Source organism: Meleagris gallopavo, chromosome 26 (genome assembly GCF_905368555.1).
Source record: "Meleagris gallopavo chromosome 26, MGAL_WU_HG_1.1, whole genome shotgun sequence".
NCBI classification, from domain to species: Eukaryota; Metazoa; Chordata; class Aves; order Galliformes; family Phasianidae; genus Meleagris; species Meleagris gallopavo.
In genome coordinates this window covers 3,755,742-3,772,411 of record NC_139429.1, presented here as the reverse complement: position 1 = coordinate 3,772,411, position 16,670 = coordinate 3,755,742, and the positions used below count along the sequence as shown (strand labels likewise).

Here is a 16,670-nt window from a genome sequence, read left to right as displayed (position 1 = left end):
AAGCTTCTCTTGCTGATACGATTTAGGACATTTATTTAAAGTTAGTTCTTTAGTCCTTGACAGTCATTTTAGCACAGAAAAGAGCTGAGCAAACACGTACCTAATGAATTTCCTATTCTATGAAAGAAGAAACCAAAATCCTGTGGGGTTAATACACTGTGACAAACTGTATTTACAGAGGCCTGGGCACAATGCAAGCTCTTGATTGCTATTGCCACTGGACCGTGTTATCTCCCAGCTGACAGTTGGAACCTGTAGGAAAAATATTTTCCCTGCAGGCAGAGCATTGCTTTAGTCCATACACAGAGCCGTGGCTCAGGCTATTTTGTAGCTATTGCTTTGGCTTCTCATGATTGAGCTTGGGAAGAGAAACTTACAGTTCAGCTTGGCACTGCAGTTGTCTCCAGCGACCTCACCCCAGTCTGAAGCTCTTAAAAGCTTATTATTATTTCCGTTATTATTACATATGCTATATTTGGCAATTGCCTGAGCATCTCCAAACCTCTCTCTTCTACCCTTCAAGAAGGTTGTGGAGCTGTTAGCTCAGCAGAAAGGCAGCAGCTGTAAGCACCTTCATGGGACTTTGCACACTTTGCATTTGGAAAGTCCTGTGATTTTGATCAGCCAAAGTGGTGACCCTGCACTAAATTTAGCACACAAGCTTATCCTATGCGTGCTGTGGTGTAAGGAGGCACTCACAGGTAGTAGATTCCATATCTCTTATCTGAGAATATGCTTTTATTTAAAAATTGGATTCTTCATAAGCCAATTTGTGACTGTCCAAATGCTGCCTTCCAAGTGTGCGTTGAAAATCGTTTGTCTTTCCCTGAATTACGGAAACATTTTAAATTACTAAAAGCAAGCCAGCAACTTGAAGCATCTAATTACTTGTCACCACTCACGCTGTTTACTTTCTTAACTGTGTAGGGACATCAAAATCAGATTGCCCTGATTTCAGTCGATTCTGCTTTCACGTGCAAGCTTTGCTGTAATGCTGCAGAGAAATTATTTAATGTAATTCTATTGCTAGGTACAGTTTGTGATTGCATTTCTGTCCGTAACTGCATTATCTTTTAACGTATTTTCAGCAAGCTGGATTTTAAAGCTAAGCCACCTACATGTGTGCTCAATGAAGGTCAGAAGTGGTTTGGGTTGGTGGGTGCTGTGTGCAGGATTTTCAGGCTGGAAACGGAGAGCTGGGGAATGCAGGAGGGGAGGTGATGAGCTCCTCTGGTCCCCAAACCAGCCGTGATCTGCAGAGCTCAGAACCAAGCTAGTTTGGTCTAATGCAATCACCATTCTGCACAGTGTTCACAAATGCTTTCTCTTACCCATTTTAAAATGTCTCAGGAGCTGGGCCTCTCCCCACTTGTCTTTCTTAAAGTCTGCTTAAACTGTCTACAGTTCAGTGGTCCTCAGCGGCGACGGCACCGAGGTGTGAGTAAAAAGCTGTTCTCTTAACAGGAAATTATTTGATCCTTGATGGATATGAAGCAGTGCAGGAGAGCTCCACGGATGAGGAGGTGTCATCTCTGGTTCTCCAGGGTGCTGCAGGTGGCCACACCTCTTTGGACTCTGCACAGCAGCAGCCCCTTTCCCCACGGGACACGCAGTCGGAAGGAGGGAGCTCCCCGTTTGCAGAGGAGATGATGGTTTCCCGCTGGGGAGGAGTGGAAGAGCCCTGCACGGTTGTAGCAAACCCTCCCTTCTGGTCTATAGAGGCACGCGTGCAGATGATGCAGTATATTCAGAAGATAGAGAATGACCTTGAAAAGTTAAAGGTACTGTATTTCTGTTCGCACTGTTCGCTCTTTTTGTATTTCTGAGGCTTTGTTTTAGAAAATAACTTGAAGATGTTCAGTTTTGGGGGAGGAGATCGTGCCTTTTTCAATCTCTGGCTCTTCCCTCTGGAAGCTTTTGAAGGAGGAACTTGGTGCCACTTGCTTGCATTGCACTGTGGGGTTACAGGAAGCCAGCAGTTCAGCTGGAGGCAGGAGGTGTGCGTGCAGCTTTGGTTCCAGTTTGGAGCCGTTCTTCAGGGACAGGACAAAAGTGCATTTGTGTAATGGGGGGGTTTCAAAGGGACCTCTGGCCTGATGTGTATGAATTATTGGCTCACAGAAGTCTGTTGGCCCTTGTTGCATGCTGCTGCCTTCAGCAGGAGGTGCTAAGTTGCAGGAGGATAATAATGAAGTTTGCAGCTTTCTATATCCAGAATAATTTTTTGTATGTTTTGAGCGTTTGTCCATAGAGGAGTTGCAGCATCCTGGTGTGTAAAGCAGACCAACGTGTTAAGTTTGTAGCCAGTCTTTAATTGAACTCGAATGTGAAGAGGAGATGGAATACTGCATGGGAAGGGAAGGCTGAATGAAGGTCTTGAGATCCAGTGTGGGTCACAAGAATGATTCCAGTCCACTCTCCTGCAGTGCAACGTATCTTTTCCCATTTGAAGCCCTCTTCATTCACTTGATAAAGAGGAAAAAAAGCCACTCGAGGTGTGTTTTGTTTTGTTTTTCAGGAGGTTGAGGAAGACTACATCATTCTCCGTCGCCAAGGGCTGGCTGGGTCAGCCTCCACAGGAGAGCACTCAGGTATGACCTCCTGGAACAGGCAGTGTAGAGCACACTGACATCAGACATTAACCAAAGAATGCATAGTCAGTTATTAATGTTTCATACACACACACAAAAAGGTTTCATCTGTTTCAGCATCTCTAACGGGGTGCTGGTTCCAAGAAAGGTCAGATGAATCCATTGAGTCTCACAAGTGCAGAAGAGCTTGTCTCACCTGTACCTCCATCTAAGGACAAGCAGCTTCTCTTTCAAGAAGGCTGAATCGATATAAACTCCCAAACAGAGATTTCTCAATGTGTGAAATGATTCCAGTCTTTCTCTGGGATGTCTCTGGCACTGTGTGAATTGGCTGCTGTGGGTTGAGTGGCCAGTCCTCCGGCACTACGTAACTGCTGGAATTCAGGTTAAATGAGTGCTAACTCTCTCACACTGACATGCTTTCTCTGCTGGTGCCAGTGCTAGCGTTCAGAAACACCAGGCATTCATCTCTCATTGCACCTTTCTTTCTCTTACCACCATTCTTTTCTATTTTCCTCCATCAGAGAAAAGTTAGTCGTGTTTTCAGGACGACTGAAGATAGGATGAGGACTGTCAGGACTCAGCACTCACTGCCTTCCTTGTGGACTCTAAGACATGAGGATTCAGACCATCCAAACGTGAACCATCCTCTAGCAAAGCGGGCATGGGTGCTTTTCCTGTGGGGCATCTGCACTATCTTGTCAGTGAGGGAGTCTGTTCTACTCTACTCCTCCTCTCCTTGCCACCAGAATTTTTTTTTTTTTTTTTTTTTTTTTTCAGAACAGAAAAACCAAACCAAATGTACAGAGCTTTGGGTGTAGGATATAAAAATGTATTTAGACATTTAAAAAAAAAAAAAAAAAAAAAAATCATTGTATTTATTTGACTTCATTCCGTGTATCAAAAGCACATTTTAATTTTTTAATCTGCCTATTTTTTTTTTTTGTTGTTGTCGTTGTTCTATTTTAATTGGGTAGTGACACTTCTAGCCCTGTGCATCCAGTGTGCTGTGCCTCCCGCTGCTCCTGAGCCTCGTTTGGTCCCAGGGCAGAGGCTGTGCCTTGTGCAGGTGTACCTTCACTTCACAGGACTGGACTCTGCACTCCCTGCTGGCACCCAAACTGCCAGGCAAAGAGCCACTCATGAAGGTGTTACGATGACTTGTGGCTGGAACTGTGTGCATCCAACGGTTGCATGGGAAATGCTCACGTCACCACGTGTCCAACGAGGGTTTTCCATGCTCTGAGTAGCCAGGCACTTGGGCAAAGTTTTCCCCCCCCCCTCCCCCTCCCATTAGGGTTCTCCTTTGTTGACATGCGAGATAAAACTGGGAGAGGAGAATAGGTTTAATTTTTTTTTTCTTGACTTTGTTGGCTTTGATCATTGTCTCCTTTGTAAAGTGATAAAATTACTTGGACCTGCAGCACTTTTGTAACTCTTCTCTGGATCAAAAAAAAAAAAAAAAAAAAAAAAAGGAAAAAAAAAAAGAAAAAAATGCAAACCCAGAAGTGTTTCAAAGATGTGGGGCGGATGGGTGTCTGTCCCTGATTCACTACTGAATGAATAAGGGCTGCCATTTGAGTTAGCCACAGGTACTGCTGATTATAGGGCCAGTAAATTTTAGTACCTGAACGTATGTCTTGCTGAGGGCTTGGGGTGTTTGGTTGTTGTTTCTTTCTTTCCTTGTGCCAATGTGTTCTCACTGAAACAGAGATGTGCAAAGCAAAGGAGGCTGAAACAGCTCTCCAGCACTTCCCTGAGCCTGTTCTGATGGGGGTTTGCTGTTGAAATACCTTCCTGTCTGGGAACAAGATGGAACCATCAGCCACCAGCAGAGCCAATGCTGGGCAGCCTCTGCTGGCTGTGCACTGCCCTGGGATGGGCACCAGCGTGGGGTGGCTCTGCGAGTGGGGCAGCTGTAGTGCAAAGCGTGCAGAGCAGTCTCTTTTTCCACCCTCTTTCCAGGTTTTAAACTATTTAACGAACCCGAACTGAACAGCACGCCAAACCTGTAAATCCCATTAACCCATCAGAACTGCAATAGCAGCTGCAATTGCGTGGATCATGAAGTGCTGAGAATCTGTCTTTGGTCAGCAGAAAGATCGTACTCCCTGCTCCATTAAAACAAATGTTTTCTCGTAAGCTACTGGCACATAGTCAGATCTCTCCTTTTTTTTAAATTTAAGTTGGAAAGGAGATCCTTCTTCCTCTTCCCGTTAGAAATAGGCAAGGGATAAGATTGAACAGAGAGAATTTGGGGCCTGGTGTGAAAGAAGGAGCCCCGATCCCTTCTGGAGCAGGGAGGAGTTCCTTTTTGAAGAGCTGATTGCACAAAGTATCGCTGTTCACCAGCAGGAGCATTGCACTGCCAACACAAGCCAAAGGGTTCTCTTCCATGCTGGCAGGAGCTGCTTCTTCCTTGGGTCCCGCTCAGGTCCATCCTGCTCACCCCACGAACGTTCTGTCAGTATTAGCCAGGCGCTTCCCTTCTTACCTGCTGGGACCTCCCCTCCTCGCCCTCAGCCCTACCAGTTCCTTTGGTTAGAAGCACCCACGTTTCCTTTGCTTAGCCCCAGAAGTAGAATGCTGCCTCATGCTGATGCAGCAGCTTTACCTGATCCTGCCAGAAACTGAGCTGGGCTGCAGCCAGACCTGCTGTCCAGCTCCCTTTATTCCCCACCCCAGATCATCCCCTCGGTCAGTTGGCACAGTGCTGGTCTGCAACACACACTCCAAAAACAGGAGCAGTCCTTGGACTCACTGTCCAAAAGCTTTCCAGCCTTCGAGCTGCTGGAGTCCCCCGTGATGCTGGATGTAAGCTGGGACGAGGCCAGGGGCAGCTGTGCCCCTTTCCACTCTCAGGATGCACAGGGGGAAGTACCTTGGCTTTCTGCTGGGCTAACAGGTGGCAGGGAAGGAGGCCTTCGGGGTGGCTGCTCTGCAGTGCAGGAACCTGCAGTGCTGTAAGGAAACGGGAGAAGCCCGACCTGTTTGAGCCCAGCTGTATGGAAAACAGAAAGGTCGCACCGTGCTGCTGGGTTTTTGTTTCAGCTGGCCTGCTGCTGCTGTGTTGGTCATCGTGGCAAACGGGGCGTTACTCCTCTAGAGAAATGATGGTGGGGTCAGGGATCTGTGTGCAGTAACCTGAAATAACGAGGGATTCCTTTCTACTCTCTGGCACATCTACTGTATGGCAGAACCTCAGGCCGTGCCTCGCTGTGCGGAAGGAGCTGGAACTAAATGCACTTTTCAGGATTCCCCTTTCCCCTCCAAGCCATAACGTTACCCTTTCTTAAATTCCAATTCCCAGGGTAAAAAAGCATTTTAATTCGCTCCTGGTTGGTGATTGTACATTCCCTTCCTCAGCCTGGACAGCAGAGCAAGGCAGTGCTCTCTGGTTTCTTTGCCCAGCCCATCCTTCCTCCGATTTACTTCTTTCCTCCCAGCTATGAGATGCTGTCTGGCGTTGTGTTCTCTCTCTGCTCCCCAAAGAAGCCCCCCCTTCCCCAGAGGTGCCAACTGACAAGCAGATGTACTGCAAAAGGGATTCTGCAGCCAAAACACTGCTGTTGCGTTTCGAATTCAGTCTTTCGGAGCTCTCTTCATATTAGAATATTTTTATTTTCTTTGTACAACATACAATCATGTACTCTTAACAGAGATTTACTTTAAAGAGAAGAAAAAGAAAGAAATCTGGAAGTATTCTTTAAAAAAATACACAAGAATCTTTATTAATAATCCTGTATTTTTACTGATCATGTTTGAATGTCTAAAAAGACTTTATTGTTCTAATTATCCAGATGTATGTTTGTAAAATAGCTCTTTTATGACTTAGCTGATAAGGTTGTATGTTTCTGGAATTAAATATTGGTCACTTAAAAAAAAAAAAAAAGAAAAATGTTGTTTTCAGGATCTGGGAAATAGAAAATTTACGCGTTTCAAATATCATTAAATAAGCTTAAAGGAAATAAGTTGTGACTGCTGGATTGTTTTCTGGGGGGTGGCTTTGCTGTAATTGCTCAAAGCACTGGGCTGTGTGCTGTCTGGTGGGCAGGGGAAGCTTTCCTTGGGTGCTGTGGCTCTTCAGGAGCTGTGGGTGCTGCTGAGGATGGGGTTGTGCTGTTCTTTGGGTTGGCAGCTCTCTCTGAGCATCCCGTAGGATTTGGAATTGGGATGTTGTCCACGTCCCACCCGGGGGTACCCAGGAGCTGTCTGTAGGCGGCCCTTCAGTGCAGCTCAGCATCACCAGTCATCACTATTAAGCCCTGCTGGACTAATTTCTTCCCCTGCAGCATCACTGCTAGGCTGAAGGCTGCAGCTTTGTGTCGCCATCAGCCTGCTGGGCTTCCATTGGGGTTTGCTCACAGGGCACAGCACTGGTGGTGATGCTGCAGTGCAGGAGCAGAGTTCTCCCTTCTGCTTTTCCTTTCCTCCTGCGGTAAGGCTGTGGAGTTTCTGGAGAGGTTGCTGTATTATAATTGGTAATCAGAGCCCTATTATTCTTTCCTAATGATGCTGCTCGTGTTTTGCCTGTTTGAATGTTATTTTATATATTCCCTTTATTGCACTGCTGTAAATAAATGATCGCACGTAAACAGCTGAGCTTCTGCCTGGTGCCTCCTGCAGCCTGTGCCCTTGAACCCACATTGGATCTGCCAACAAATCCCCATGGCAATGCCTGAAGGTCCAACTGCATTGGCTGTGAGCTCTACCAGAGCCATTTCAGGACCTGAGAGGCTGCGCTGTGCTTTGGGATCGTGGCACGTGGGCAGTGCTACCTGGTGATGCATTCCTGTGCCATCCATCTCCTGCTTGTCCTGGTGGAGCTTCTCCCCTGGGTATCCCACAGCATTTCTCTCTCTCTGAGGACACCTCCCACCTGGAGGGATTGGCCTCTTCATTCCCAGATTGCTCTGTGAGTTGAGTTCAGGCAACCCCTATCAGCTCCATTCCAACACAACCCTACCATCCCTTCCATTTTATTCCAGGAGCTTTCCCAAAAACCTTTTCTAAACGACCTTTTATCAACCGGTCAATACACTTCAGGTGGTGGTTGCATCTCTTCCCCCAAATGTTTCAGCACACTGGAAGAGCCCAGCAGTGGTCCTGCCCATCTCTGCTCCCTACAGCACCAAGCAGCTGCCGCTCATCACTGGGCTCTCGGCGCCACGAAGCACTCAAAATATCTCCTCTGCTTTCTTGCAGCAGTTTGTTTGTTTCCAGATGTCTGCGGCTCATTCAACGTGAAGTATTTTCCCCCATCAATATTTTCAGCCTCCTTGTTGATATTTACTCAGCACTGCTGAATAAACGGCGCTAAGTGGAGCTCCATGGGTAGGAGAGCACATCTGCGTTCCGCCGGCCCTCTGGAGGCTTTGCAGTCATTTCTACAATCTGGGTTTATTGAACACGTTTCCTACCTCCTTCCCTTGGAGGTCTGATTTCCTTATGGGTGCCCCCTCATTGGAGGCTGCATGGGGCTGTGAGCAACCTGGTCAAGCAGGAGATGTCTTTGCCTATAGCAAAGGGTTGGAAGGACCACTGGGTTGGAACGGGTGACCTTTGAGGTCCTTCCAACCCAACTCATTCTATGACTTAGCAGCCAGGATGGGCCACGGCGTTGTCTTTTTAGGGTGGTTTCTTTCTCCATCGCTCTCTTTTCGTAATTATTTCTCACTTGAAAGTCTCTCAAATCTCCTGCTCTCGCCGCCTTTCAAAGAGAAGTTTGTTTGTTTTCATCTGGGCTTTTCAAGGGGCTGCTTTTATTTTTTGTCGGTGTGCAAAGAGAAGAAACACCCTTTGGTGGTGGCAGTTGTGGGGGAGAGAAGACGAAGGGAAGAGCTCTGCACTCCCAGTGGGGGTCAGCACTGCAAGTTATCAGCACGACCTTTAGCCCTGCCGACACAAAGGTGCATCGCAGAGGGCTCTGTGTGGAGGGGGAGCATCCCACAAATCCTCAGTGGGACCAAGGACGCCGTTCTGCAGTGCTTGGTGAAGCAATTTGCAGCCCCACATTGGGCCGAGCAACGGGAGAGAGCAGATGAGGTCGGAACCTCGAACTCAGAAGGAGAAGGGGGAAGGGGGAGCGTGGCTCAGCCCATCCCACTGACAGTGAATGGGACTGCTCCATGCAGTGCTCAGCCCTGAGCCCATCGCTGTGCCCAAACCCAGCCTAACAGTGGGACCTGGAGGGATGTAGCCATAAATAGAAGGGAAACACAGCTGGGATGCAGGGAAGCGTTGTGCTGTGCTGGGAATGAGGGGTGCCAGGATGGCCGGGTGGGGGATTGCTCACAGAGCCATGAGCTGTGGCTGTTGTCCTGCAGGGATTGATGTGTAAGGGATGAGCTCGAAGCTCCTGTTCCCTGCATGCCCTGTGAGCAATCTGTCTCTGGAGCAGAGGCGTTTTTTTTTTTTTTTTTCTCTTGTGAAGTTGATTCTGTTTCTCTTTCATCCCAGCAGGAGGGGAAGATGAATTTCTGTCAAATGAGAGTTCATTGCTCCAAATGCTGGAGTCCGGCTAATAGATGGGTTAGAAGCTTTGTTTTTCTCGCTTTTAAAAAACAAACAACCAAACTGGGAAACAGAGCTGCAGTACAGCAAAGGAGGGCAGAGCAGCTCAGCCCATCGGGGCACCACCTGGGAACCAACCCTGGTGCAGCACTCCTGGTGCCGTATGGCTGAGGAATGCTATGGGACAGGTCCTACCCACCCCATTCCTGGCTGCCAGCACTGTGGGATGTCTCTTTGCATGGAGATTTCAGGAGCTGTGTGCAGGTGCATCTCACCCCGTGCTCCCAAGGCAGGGTGGAAGCCAGCCCTGGGCAGGGGTAAGGCCCCTTCCAACCCAAACCATTCCGTGGTTCTGTGATTCCAGACGTTTGAGGCTGTGGGTGATAGGAGTGAGACCCAAAGCAAGAAATGAGGTGGGATCTGTGGGGAGAAGACAGAGCCCTTCTGGATATCAAACATTCCTTCCAGGAGTGCTGAATCTGGGCTTACGAAAACCAATGCCTTTTGGAAGCAGTGCTCTCTGCATCCCTCCACCCTCAGCTCCCTGCATGCCAGCTTCCTGCATCCCTCTGGCCCTGCACCCCTCTATCCTGCCCCCATCCTCCTCGCTCCCACCCTGCATCCGCCCCCACTGCCCTCCCTGCATCCCTCCATCCTCAGTCCTCTGCCCTCCTTGCATCCCTCTGTCGTTCCCCATCCTTCTCTTTCTCTGCATCCCTCCGTCCCTGCACTGCTCCTAATTGCCCCATCCTCCTCTTAAACCCTCCCTCCCATTTCTGAGCCCTCTCTCCATCCCATCCCTCTGCCCCTTCCTTTGCCTCCCATCCCATCTCCATCCTATTCCCCATTCCCCCGCCCCTTCCCCTCATCCCCCCCCAATCCCACCCCTCCGCCCTCCCCCTGCCCCTCACCCCCCCACCCCAGACCACCCCCCGCCCCCTGCACTTCCCTCGGTGGCCGCTGGGGGCCCCGAACAGGCGGAGCGGACCCGGAGCACCGCGGGCAGAGCCGCGCCGCGCAGGTAGGAGCCGCCCGGGGGGAGCGGTGCGGGGCGGGCAGCGCCGGGGGGGTGCCCACATCGCGGGGAACCGAAGTTCGGAGAGTGCGGGGCGGGGAGGCGGGAGATGGGGGGGTGGTGATGCTGGTGGTGGTCCGGGGGATGCTCCGCGCTCGGTGGAAGGGAGATGCTCCGCGTGGCCGTTGTTCTCAGCCTTCGGACGGGAAAGAGAAGGAGCGTTGTTGCGGAATGCGCGGCGGCGGAGTTGGGCCGGTGAGCGGCGGAGGGTGCGCGGCGACGGCGGTGTGCGCAGCCGTGCGGGTTGGTGCTGTGCGGGTTGGTGCTGCGCGGACCGCGCCGGGCGAGCGGCGCTGCTTGGGGGTAACGGAGGGAACCGTGCGGAACCCCCCACCGCCACCTCCTCGATCCTGGGCCCAACTTCACTCCGTGCCGCTCCGGCCGAACTCCGGCAGAGCACGCCGTGCCGTGCCGTCCCCAGCCGCCGTCGGGGCTCCGTCCCCGCTGAACCCTCGTAGGTGTGACCCTCGGGACCGTGACCTCACGTCGGCTGCGCTGCGGCGAAGCGGTGCCGGGGAACCCGCCGCCTCCCCGGGGCCTTCCTCCCCAGCTCCTCCTGCCCCGCTGTCGGGCTGAGCCGTGTCCCCGAGCCTCGGCTGCAACGAGCGGGCACCGAGCCTTCCCCGCTCCCCTCCTCCCCCCATCCGGGGCGGCAGTGGGGCCGCAGCACCATCGTTTGAGCGTCCCCAGTACCAGCACGGCACCGCGTACCGAAAGCCGTGTGTCCGTGGTTGGGAGCGCGATGTTCGGTGCTGCTCTGCTTCTATCGCTTCGCTTTGCACTGGAGCAGCGGTGGGTCGGTGGGAGGCGGCTGCAGTGAAGCTCCCGCAAGTGTGAGCCGTGTGAATGTGTGTGTGTGCGTGTGTGAATGTGTGTGTGTGTGTGTGCGCGGGGACCGCCGGGGCAGAGGAATGATGCTCAGCCTTTCTCCATCGGTTTCCATTTCGGGTCGGGGCTGCTGAGCGCAGCCAGAAGTTGGGAAAGTTGCATGTGTGGCTCCATTGGTGTCATAGGGGTTTAATTCCCTGTGTTTGGGGTTAATTAGTGCCCGAGGTTGGGAGCTGGGTTGGGGATATTGGGTCTGCTGGGAGAGTGGCTGTGTGCAGTGCTGGAGCTCTGCTTTGTGCCAGAGCTGTGCTGGGAGCAGATGGCCCAGGGGGATCAATTGGGGAGTGTGTGGAGGCCAGGGGAGGTCTCAGCCCCTTTGTGCTGGGTAGGCAAAGCTGGGGGTGCAGCCAGGGTGGGAGCAAAGGGGAGTGAATGGGGTGACCAACATCTGAAGGCCGGGGAGCAGCGGGTTTGTGCTGTCACCGTGCTGTACTGGTGAGGAGAGCTTGCTCCTCCAACAAACTTCCATTTCCTTGGGTCTGGGTTAAGTTAATTTTGCTTGCAGGCGGTGCTGAGGGCACACAGCTGGGCAGTGCCCTTAGTGAAGGCCTGGGGATGTGGCTGGGCTGTGCGTATCGATTCTCACCGTCTTTAGGGGGAGATCTTCATGCACAGCACAAGTTAGGGCCGAATTCTGTTTCTTTCTCCTGCTGCTGGGCAGCCTGGCGAGCTTTCCTGTTGGTTATTGGAGGCAGCGGGGACAGGGCTGGCTGTGAACATGAGTGAGAGGCTTGGAGGGAGCTCAGCTGGGATTCTCTGCATCACATCCCTATGGGTGGGCTGCCCCAGCACCTGTTGGCTGCGGTGCTGCTGGCTGCTTGCTGTGCTCTATGGGAAGCTTCATGTGGGGTCAGCAGTGTTTGGGGCTGTGATGGGGGGCAAAGGGCAGCTGCTGTGTCAGGACATCCCCATGTGCTGTACATCATTGGTGATTGAGTGGTTTAAGGTGGCAGTAATGGAGTGCAGGTGCTGTAAATCTGTAGGTCAGAGCGGTGCAGCTGAGGGCCCCAATAAATAACGTGGTGACAACAGGGATGGCTCCGTCCCCCTCCTTGCTGCTGCCACCAAGGCAGGGACCCCAATGAAGCTGTGCCACAGCAGAAGGGGTTTTGCCATGGGATGCCTTTACAAACCAAGCAAACCTGAGGTAGAGCACAGCAATCAGGCAGGTGGGGCTAATTAGCTTTGAAGTAGCTGAATGGGGCTGATCCTGGGGGTCAGATTGTCGTACCTTATAGAGGATGGACTTACAGTGAACCTTCCTTCCTAAAGCTGCTGCAGGTCGGAAGCTTAACAAAATGGGGGCTGAGGATGTACCCACGGAGCTAATTACGTTGATTTCCTCGTTAGGTTCTGCCAGTGGTCTATTTCTGGGAAATAAATAGCAGAACGTGGGCAATAAATAGCGGTGGGGGGCAGAGCGGTGCCAGCTTCCCTGGTTAAGAAAACGGGAGTATAATGGAGGTTATGGGGGCTGCGCATCCCCCAGCCGTCCCTGTGCCCCTCCCGGCGTCCGGAGAGCGGCTTCTATCGCTGCTCGGATCCTCCTGATGTCTGCAGGATTGATTTGCATCCTTAGGGAGGGAGAGAGAGCCAGGCGTGTAGGTTTTGCGCTCTGCTCCTCCCCGCCCGCTTCCCACTTTGTTTGGCTAGCTCGGTATCTGCACGGTGATGTGGAAGCAGCGCGGAGGAGCTCCGTCGCGGCCGTATTGCATATGTATGAGCGAGAGGAGCAGATCACACCGGCAATCCCAAGCTGGGTTAGGGCTAATGGAAATTCTGCCCTGACCCCAGAACCGCCGCTCTGCGGGGCTTTGCAATGAGTCTGCAGAAATGCATCCCAGGCACAAAGAGGTCTTGGGAGCTCTGGGACCCGTGGCACCCGTTTCCCACGTGCTGCGTTCCTTCAAGGCGTTGCTGTTGCCGTAGAGCAGTTCTTCTCTTGGTCTGTCACATTGAGGGCAGGGGGGGGATGGGATTTCTGCTTCTCCTTGTGTGAGATTTGGGAACATCTGGTGCGTAATCTCGTCTCCTATAGACCGAACAACATTGGGGGCAGAGATGGTGCTCGTGTTCACAGAGCATCTGCTGCTCTCCAGGTTCCATTCATCACTGCCTCGCAGCTCTGCGTTGTCGTTCACGCCGAGGGGAAGTGGGTGTGAAGTGGAATAATAATGTTTCACACTTCCTTTGCACTGGGTTTGACATCCGACAGCGCTGCAACCCATCAGAATGGGTGTAATGTGGTTGCAAGCTGAAAAGCATCATCTACAAACGGTCAGGTCTGCTGATCTTAGAGGGGTTTTCTGGTCTCAGTGATTTTATGCAATGACAAATTAATTGCATACATTGAAAAAATACCACCGTTGTCAACCTTATCAATGCTAAATTGGAAGCCAAGGTGAGATTTGTGGGTTCTGACTCAGGATCTCTGCAGTACAACACCTTTAGACCAACGTCAGTGGGAATATGAGTTCAGTGTTGGCTGTCAGCGTTGTATTTCCTTAAGGAAACCCTGTAGAAAGAATTCAGTTCTACCTGAAATTCTGTGCTTGAGAAATGGGTGTTTTGGTTTTAGGCCAGCTGGACCTCCCAGGGGTCCTTAACGTAACCCGTTGTGCTGTGATTGGGGCTGACACGGCTTTTGTTCTGCTCCTGCTGAGTGTTAAACAAGATTTAAGTCCCCTCAGTCACTATTTAGTTATTGAGGAGCGTCGCAGCCGCCACAAATGCAAACAGAACTGTCTGGATGTTTGTTTATGCACACATCATTAGGAAGTCTGTGGGAAAAAAAAAAAAGGCAACGTTCCGGTCTGTTAGATAATTAATCTGCATTTTAAGAATTGTCGAAAGACGTATTTGCAAGCTAGTCCATTGAGCTGCTATCTAGTCAATAATCCCATATTTAATGGTCCCTAAGAATGTATTTCCATAATGCGCTGCAAGCAGTGGAGAAATCTGCATCCTGTTTGTCTTCGGATGTCAGCGCTCGCGCGTCTTCCACAACAAATCTTTTTCTGATGATGGGTGGAACATCCGGACGCGTTGGCTTCCAGCTGCTGTGGGGAATGGGGAGGGAGAGGGTGGTGGAAGCAAACCTGTGGTTCCGCATCCCTCCTGGTGGTTCCTTGCTGGCATTGGGTGCCGAGCTCTGGCTCTGTGCACGGCCTGGAATTGCAACACGTGGTTGGGGTTTGGGGTCTGTGCTACCCAACGTGTGTCATGGAGCTGAGGTGACACGCATGGGTTTGAGGCTGGGTATCGGTGTTGAGTCAAGATATTGGTTATTTATGGTGGAAAAAGGGAAAATGCGCAGACAGCCCCAATGGTGCTCAGTTACAAATCCCTGCTAATGAGAGCGGGGAGCAGAACCCACACCTGGAGAGAAGCAGTGCTGGGAGCTGCTGCCAAGGTGAGGAGCCAGAGCTTAATTTCATTATCTTATCAATAACGAGCTGGCCCTGGCGTGGTGTGAATTCTCGGGGAGTGTTAGTGCTATCGTTGGCAGTCTGAGCAGAGAAATAATGAATACGAGTAGGAAGAGCATTGTGTGCAGCCCTGGTATCTGTACCTTAAAAATTATGTCGGCGAACTGGTAAGAGATAAGAGCTACAGGAATAATTTGGGGCCCATAGAGCGTGTGGGAGAGGCTGGGGCTCGTCTCTGCCCTGTAATGAGGAGAGGGTTTAGGGGGGATTTGAGTGCTGGCTGTGAATACCCGACCAGAGCAGGAGCTAAGGCACCAAGGCAGGGCATGGCTCTGTGAGTGCTCAATCAATTCTGATGAGCAGAAAGGCATGTTTTATATTTGTGCAGCTTTGTAGGTAGGCGCAGGAGCAAATTACCCAGGACTGGGTAGATTGGCCGTTTTTAAATTGAAATGATACATCTTGAGGAGCTGCCGTAGGTGAAGTGCAGAGTGTGGCGGGATGGAAAACTCAGCACGAGGCAATAGCAAATAAAAGTTCTGAATACAGTCCTTGTTGTCCTTCACATCCTTTAATTATGTCATTAATCTCTTCTTTTCTTGAGAGAATGAACAGAATCCACCAGCACCGTGCTCACGTTCTGTTCCTTTGGGCAGTGTTGTACAGCAGTCGCCCATTTCTCTGTGGAATTGGCAATGCTGGGTTGCCCATCTTCCTCCTCTGACCATCTTCACCAAGCTTCCTCCCTCTTCTGCTTTATCTTCCTGCTTTATCAGTATGAGGGAGAGCACCGTTTTCTCAAACACCTTTTGCTTAAGCTGTAGCTGTTAATTGAGTGCTCACTGATCGCCTGTCGGCGCGGCGGTGAGCTCTGTTGCTCCCCTCCTGGATGGTGGCTCAGTGCTGGTAACACAGCAGAGCTGCTCTGACACCATTCAGAGCCTTTGCTGTTCGTATTTTCTCCCCCAGCATTTCCGTTTTTGCTGGCAGTATAATTAGCACCGTCTCCTCCTCTTTGAGTGATCTCAGCCCTTGCCATCCTTCTCCCCGAGTGCCGTAATGCACCTCATCCTTCATGGCCCTTAAGTGGCCCGAGACAAGGACTGAACCCTTGAGCTCAGCCCAGGAGCTATTCCCTGCCTGGATTTAGGGACCCGATTGTCTGGCTGGATTTAGGATCCCAGCTTCCCCTGAAATTGCTTCATCCATTAGAGGTTCTTTGTTGCTGAAGGTTCAATTATGGAAGTGAATAGTGCTTTATGGGAACAGGGAAAGAGAGAAACCAAAGCCAGTGTCATCCCCGGGGTCTGGTGGAGCTCCTCATCCCCGCATCCTCTGCGTGCAGCACAGCCCTATAAAACCCAGCACTGATGATGCTCCTCCTGTAGGAGATGCAGTGCAGTGCAGTCATTGCTTGTTCTCCCAAAGGACGAGGCTCGTGGCACAGCGTGGGACGGCTGCATGGCTTTGCTCACCCCGTGGCATCGGGATCACCGTTGAGCTGCGGGATGTGCAGGAGATGCTCTGCAGCCATCGGCCTCTTTGGGATCATTCTGCTGTGTGTTTGGTGGGCTTGAGTGCTTCTGAAAGATTAATTAACCCCGGGTGAGAGACGATGATCGAACGTTTGCATGGGGTGAGGGAGATGAATATTCTTGCTGCTGCGCTGAGTGTGTTTAAACTTCTGCTTTTGGCTCGTCTGACTTGGAGGAGCCTCTGACTAGCAGAAATGATGGAACAATTTATTTTGGATGATGAATTAGGAGAATATAGCTCATACACCCAGAACACGGCGTTTTCAATCACATCTTCATTGCATTGGGAAGGGGAAGGGTGGGGGGGGAGAAGAGATTTTCATATCTTGACATGTTTATCCTTTGGAGACTGAGTCAATTATCGTATTGTAGGAGAACTCATTCCGTAGTGCTCGGATCTCAGGGAATGCCTCTGTGTCAAGAGGAGGATCGTGCAGGGTTTGTTCTGGCAGCAGGGAGATGGGGAGGAGAGCACAGCTAGGAGAGATCTGCAGGTGACATCCAGGAATAGGAAAACGACTTTATAAGAGACAGGAGTTAGAGCCTGCTGAGGGCTGTGACAAAGCTGCCACGAGGAAGGCAAGTTGTCCTCAAATACTCTTTTGCTTTGATTTCGGGCTGCTGGGGACGCTGTGGCTCA

The 16,670-nt window shown here is 51.1% G+C and overlaps 2 protein-coding genes across 8 annotated transcripts in view; both read left to right on the top strand.

Moving 5' to 3' along the window:
* The window catches only part of ARHGEF12 (Rho guanine nucleotide exchange factor 12), a 66,985-nt gene extending 60,423 nt beyond the window's left edge, over positions 1 to 6,562 (top strand). For all 7 annotated transcript variants that reach the window (XM_085209058.1, XM_085209057.1, XM_085209056.1 and 4 more), the window contains 3 exons: positions 1,465 to 1,781; positions 2,519 to 2,591; positions 3,116 to 6,562. In XM_085209058.1, the coding sequence (XP_085065184.1) occupies positions 1,465 to 1,781; positions 2,519 to 2,591; positions 3,116 to 3,126 (401 nt within the window). In that variant the 3' untranslated portion in view covers positions 3,127 to 6,562. The remainder of the gene's footprint in view (positions 1 to 1,464; positions 1,782 to 2,518; positions 2,592 to 3,115) is intronic.
* Positions 6,563 to 10,048: 3,486 nt separating this feature from the next.
* GRIK4 (glutamate ionotropic receptor kainate type subunit 4) overlaps positions 10,049 to 16,670 on the top strand; it is a 124,447-nt gene continuing 117,825 nt past the window's right edge. The window contains exon 1 of the mRNA XM_085209238.1: positions 10,049 to 10,125. The gene's annotated coding sequence lies outside the window, so the exon portion shown is untranslated. The remainder of the gene's footprint in view (positions 10,126 to 16,670) is intronic.